Here is a 5,967-nt window from a genome sequence, read left to right as displayed (position 1 = left end):
TAAAGGGGACCAGCTGGGTGGTTCCCATACCAGGGGTCATCAAAGGATAGGGACGCAAAGTGGGATGCAAAGGATAATTAAATCACAGGGCGCAGTCCCACACATCCTACTAACACACAACATGGTATCCCAGATCTCAGCAGCCCGGCAGAGGAGAGCGCCCACATCGGGTTTGTGCACCCAAACTATAGAAGAAATTTCATGATCTCTGTGGTCTGTGCTGGAAAAGCCCACTCTTTTGCTTGAGTTCATTTCAAACAAAGCACTGAGATAAGACACTTCCGCGTGTTTGCTTCTTCCCCACACATTCAGCCAGCTGCTTTTTTCCTTAGCGTTCCTGTATTGCCAGAAGGGAGAGGGAAGAATGCATCTCCTGTGGCAGTCTCTACTTCCAACATGGCTTTGCGACCCTGGAAAGACCGTAGTTTTCAAAGCCTGTCTGGACAAAGGAGACTCTTAGCCGGCGCAATGCTGTTCACAGTCAGGCAGCGGGTCACCTTGGAATAAGGTCGGGGAGACCGCACTTACTCTGTTAGTGACTAAACAGAAATGCCTTAATTTTTCAAGTCAGCTTCTTCTCGTTCCAGATGCTTCCTCACTTTCTTTGCTCTTCGCTCAGACGGGGTGAGCAGTGATCAGACTCCCAGTGTCAAAGGGGCTTTAAAGAGGCCTGGCAATCCTGGACACGGTCCCGGAGAAGGCAAGTTTTGTGCGCGTCTGCGAGGACGCGGGCGAGTCACTCCTGGGTCGGACAGACAGGAGACTGATGGCTCCCTACCTCGGGCAAACTTCTCTCCACCCCTAGAGGGCACACTTCCTCCTCTTTCCCCGACTTCATGCCCTCGCGGGATTGGAATGAACAGGTGCTGTCACCACCGCTTAGAACGGCACGTTCAAAACCAGCCAAGTCCTGCGCCAGCCAAGTCCTGGGCACCTTTACCCCTCGGACCGCGTCTGCGGTGCGCGCTAACGCGGGGGGAGCTGGAGAGTCGCTGCCCCTGGAGAACCCCGTCGCAGGCCTTTCAGCCTGGGCTCTAAAAGTCCCGCAGGCGTGGGAGGGCAGGACAGGGGCAGATTTCCACGGAATGTGGGCAAACTGGAGCGGCCGCCGCCGCCGCCGCTCCCTCCACAGCGGTAGACAGGGCGGGTGAAGAGGCGACGCCCTTTCCAGCCTCTTGGGTCCTGGTCCCAGGAGGTCGTCTCCTCCCAGCTTCAGACCATGGCATCCGGGCCCGCCGGATCCCCGGAGCGCGCAGCCCCTTTCCTGGCCGGCGAGGTCGGCTCGGGAGCTGCTCGCAGGGCCCCCGGCCCCAGGGCGCCCACTGCGGGCAAGCCACGGTCAGTGCAGCCTGTGCCCCTGTGCCCGGGTGACAAATGTGGGGGCGCGAAGCCGCCTCTGTCCTCTTCACGCGCCGCCCGAGAAGAGCCGTCGGGCCTGCGCCGTCCCGGGCAGTGCCTGCGGGGCGCAGGAGTGGGCAGCGCCGGGCGGCGGTGAGCGCGGACCCCCTGCCCGGGCCCACCCGACCCGCTCCGTCCCGCCACCGCAGGACCCATTTCTGCTAACCTTGCCGGCCTTCGCAGCTGTTGCCCGGCTCCCCCTGGAGGGCAAACCTGTGCAAGAGGGCAGCTGGAGGGAGGTCACTGCCACCTTGGTTTTTATTCTAGAAGGGGCTCAGTTTTGCCTAAGAGGGTGAGCTCCCCAGGCGGTAGCTATTCAGGTAGGTGTTTGGTGGCCTTTTGTCAGGAAACTTTTAATCACACAGAATTTAGCCTCTAATCAGCCAGACTTATTTAAACTGAGCAGAGTAAAACCTTCCATTTTTAACATCCAGTCTTGGTGTTTGCTGGAAATTTGCCACCGAATTTCGGCTGGAGCTGAAGGTTACCAGGATTTATCATTGTTTCCCCAGGATGTTTAACCCTCATGGGCTCCTCTTCTTTCATTTAACATACTTAGAAAAAAAAAAAAAATTCTTGTAAGCGCTTTGGCCATTTTGTTTAAGAAATTTGTTTTACCTTGTACGGTTGAGATCCAGAAATATTTCTGAAATGGGGAGAAGGGAGTGTTAGAGACTGAAAGCAGCTGCGTACCAGGAAATAATAAGTACCGTGCAAAAATATCACAGCTAATAGATGTCCTTTAGGAGTGTAAATATCTATGTTTAATTGCTTTAAAAATGTGGGGTGGAAAAACACAATTATACATTGTGATAACAAACCTGTACAGATAATTTCTGAATAATACAAAACAAGTGCTGAAAAATTTTTCTTTACGATTGAAATAATTGTTCCCAAATCATGACACCGTCCACCCAAATATCTTGTTGCCCCATCTGCAATACTTGAAGAGGAATAGTTACCAATTGAATGCATTTAGATTCATCCTTAATAAGAAGAAAATTGCATAGCTTTTTATATTGTTGCACCTCCTCAAATGCATTTTCCAATATCAATGTCACCTTCGTGTTATTCTCAATATTTTCAATTTTCAGAGATACATAATATATAATTGCTAGTAATTATAAACACATCATTTTATTCATCTGATTTTAATAACATGCATTTTTATAATTACTGTACAACTGAAATAGACATTGAGTTATGCTGTGTGCATGTCTTTATTCAACAGTATATTCTTAGACACCTTGTTCAAACAAATTAAGTGAATTTAAAAGAAAATAAAACAAGGGGGAAAAAATCCTTCCAGTAAAAACAGAATCACAGTGCTTTACAGACTAAAGGAAAGGAAAAGAAGTTCTCATACGAAAAGAGATTTATTATTACATAGAAAATTCTCACAATAGTTGAAACACACTTCAGGAACTAGTAAACACCTCAGATAGAGTTGTGCCAATTACTCAGCCCACAAGCATCTGCTTTGTCTTAATTAGACGGGGGAGGTGAATGACCACTGTTTATTTTCATTTTCCTCATTAATTATGAAAAACTGCATTTAATTCATCTTGCATGGTGAGAGATTGGCTGCGCAGATGTAAGTCGTAAGGGAAGTGGCTGTCGGTGGGCAACCTGAACATGGCACCCTGCCCAAGGGGACCCCTGGGTGGCACTGCACAGTAATGCATGCCGTAATTGTAATTTTTGCCATAGTCCAAGGTTTCTTCTTGCTTCAGGGAAAATATCCCATTATAGTTAATTGGGGGAGGACTTAAGGGACCTTCAAACTGAGGGCTGGCACACTCAGGGGAGGTGCTTTCATAGAAGGATTCATACGCACTGCAATAATTGTAGGGTTTCATGGACTTGGAATTATCAAGAGTTCCATGCCCTGGGGGAGTGGTGAGCTCAGGGCTGTGGTAGGGTGGGTAGAAAGTAGAGTAGGGCGACCTTGTGTGGTGCGCAGCCTCCCCACCCTGACCCATCAGGAAACTCCTGGCGTTGAGCTGCAAGCACCCTGCCACCAAGTTTGTAGTTGGCTGGGAGAGACCTTTGCATAAGTTTTGGACGAACGTGAGCAGATCAGGTCTCTTGCCGATTCTCAGAATTTCAGAAAGTGCCCAGATGTAGTTTTTGGCCAGTCGTAAAGTTTCTATTTTGGACAGTTTTTGGGTTTTGGAATAACAGGGGACCACTTTTCTTAAATTGTCCAGAGCGTCGTTGAGGCCGTGCATCCTGTTTCTCTCACGTGCATTAGCTTCCTGTCTCCTGAACTTGACCCTCTCCAGTCGGAGCTTGGTCGTCTTTTTTTTCCTAAGACCCCTCCTTCTGGGCAAGCCATTTTCATCTTCCTCTTCCCTGTCTTCTTCCTCTTCTTCCTTCTCAGTTTCTTCTCCTGGGGCCCTTTTGATGCTCTTTCCTCGAAGGACAATCTGTTTGGAAAAGCTTTCTGGTTTCTTAATTTGCTTCTGGTCCTCACATTCTCTAGAAAACTTTCTGCACATCTGGGATTCTGGCATTACAACAGACTCATCAAACGGTAGTGTTAACATGGTTCTCTAATCTTAAATTACCTGAAAAAGTGCCAGCACAATATTTAAAGTGTTTTCATTTTTAAAGTTGATACACTTAAAGCATATTTAATGACTTATTCATAAGAATACAAAAACACATGAATAAGACTAATTCTGGGACCTAGTTTTTACATTAAATAGAATCTTTGAGTTTGTGCAGACTAGTAATTATAAAAAAAAACATTGGCACATGCAATAGGATAGATTTTTATAGGCAAATTATCAAAAGAAAATAAAACAAGAAGCATTTATGATAATGCCACCACCATTTCCACTTCCCTTTGATTTTAAACTGGTTTTAATGCACAAAAAGGACCGTGGAATTTAAGCAAATGCAAAACATGGTATAGCAATGCAGAATTTCATTAATTCCAATTCCCCTGAGTACCACATGAGAAGAGACCCCAGTTTTTAAAATAAAAAAGTGTTATCTTTCCATTAGCTGACAGATTTGTGAGGTGTTTTGTTTTGTTTTGTTTTAGAAAAAGAAATAAGCCTTAACTTTATCTGCTGTATTATATAACTGCAAATTTAGATAAGTGACTATTGACATTTACAAATTTAAAGAAAAGATTAACCAGAGCCAATTTTTTAAAACTGATTTCTTTCTGATTAGTGAAGAAATATGTAAAAGAGCACTATTTTCCCAGCCTTCACAAAAAAAAGGGGGGGGTTGGGGTTAATTTGGAATAAACTCCATAAATAAATTAAAAAAATAAAAATCACTGGCATTTTTTTTAATCAAAGAAAATGCTAAGACTGCTTTTACATTTTCAATTTTTCCAAATGTAATCGTCTGTTTGCTGCTGTTCAAATCATCCTGGACAAAAAACCACTCTCGTAGTGTTTTTGTTCTACGAGCCACAGAAGTCTCCCTCTAGCTAATATCTGACAGGAACGGTCCAAGGATTCTGACTGCAATTGTGCACGTGTGTTCAGAATCCCGAATGAAAGGGGAAAATAATTTGTGTTTCAAATGCAATTTTGGCTTTCGTTTGGTGAAGCAGCAAGTATTTTCATCTAAAGTCTTCAAACAAATAAGCACTTTAAAACAGAGACTTTTCAATTTAACAATCTCTAGCCCCCTCAGCACACACACACACACACACACACACACACACAAACTCTTAGTAATGTCCACATACTTGCAGTGTTACATAATAGCAGTGAAAGTATGTGACAATTACATCATAAGAATGAAATATGATAAGAAGTTATAGATGGCAAAGAGCATATAAATACTATAAGACAGTGACACTGTATCTTTAAATACTTGCATGCAAAGCCAGCATCAATTGAAGTAGATCTTTATTTATATTACCTTAGGTTTTAATTTCATTCAATAATCAGTTTTCATTTTGTATCTTCCAAATCTTTTCAGGCTGAGTGTCGCATCGTCTCCTGGAGTCTCTAGATCTGTGTATATCTGCACTATCTCATTGATCTCTAAAAAGTGACATTGATGCCAACTGCCAGAGCTGGTACCCATGCCATCTGCTAGTGACGTCACAGGGCAGAGAGAACCATGTGATCCTCTCTCTTGGGACCTTCATTCTGCACTGATCATCTGGCATCCCTGTAAGTGGGTACCAGCATTCATGCATCAACACAGAAGGTTAGACTGATAGGGAAAAAATCTGCACCAGCATTTCACATACAGTAGGTGCGTTTCTCCTCGAGCTGCTTCGGCTTCACTGGCAGTCTGGAGAAATAGCTGTGTTAGTGTTCAGTTTCGCCCTGCCAACGGTGTAACTATTAGGTAGTCGTTAATATTCCATTCATTTACAAGGTGGGCTTTTGTGTGAGCGAGAGGTTTTTGTTGTTGTTGATGTTGACGTTTTGTAAAGATCACCATCCCGTTCGTGCACCTGGGTACCCGGGGAGAGAAAGCCGTGAGGAGGAGCTGAAATCGGGAAAAGGGTCTTGAGATGCTTAAGCAAACTAAGATTTGTGTAAGCGAACAGGGATCAACAAAGGTCTCCTTATTTCCTTGTTTTGT

At 44.6% G+C, this 5,967-nt stretch overlaps 1 protein-coding gene across 2 annotated transcripts; it reads right to left on the bottom strand.

Annotated features, from left to right (window-relative positions):
- Positions 1-2,142: 2,142 nt before the first annotated feature.
- On the bottom strand, positions 2,143-5,594 carry NEUROD6 (neuronal differentiation 6). 2 transcript variants are annotated; one of them, XM_082691726.1, is made up of 2 exons: positions 5,290-5,594; positions 2,143-3,827 (listed from the first exon to the last, which is right to left on the bottom strand). In XM_082691726.1, the coding sequence occupies exons 1-2, from the start codon at positions 5,305-5,307 to the stop codon at positions 2,934-2,936; spliced, it is 912 nt and encodes a 303-aa protein (XP_082547852.1). In that variant the 5' UTR covers positions 5,308-5,594; the 3' UTR covers positions 2,143-2,933. The 2 variants fall into 2 exon arrangements, with proteins under 2 accessions (XP_082547852.1, XP_082547851.1); XM_082691725.1 differs by having other exon boundaries at positions 2,143-3,968; positions 5,290-5,593.
- Positions 5,595-5,967: the final 373 nt, after the last annotated feature.

The sequence above is a fragment of the Mustela nivalis genome (assembly GCF_964662115.1).
Source record: "Mustela nivalis genome assembly, chromosome: 12".
NCBI lineage: Eukaryota > Metazoa > Chordata > Mammalia > Carnivora > Mustelidae > Mustela > Mustela nivalis.
The sequence above is the reverse complement of the archived record's forward strand: the minus strand, read 5'-3'. Positions and strand labels throughout refer to the sequence as shown.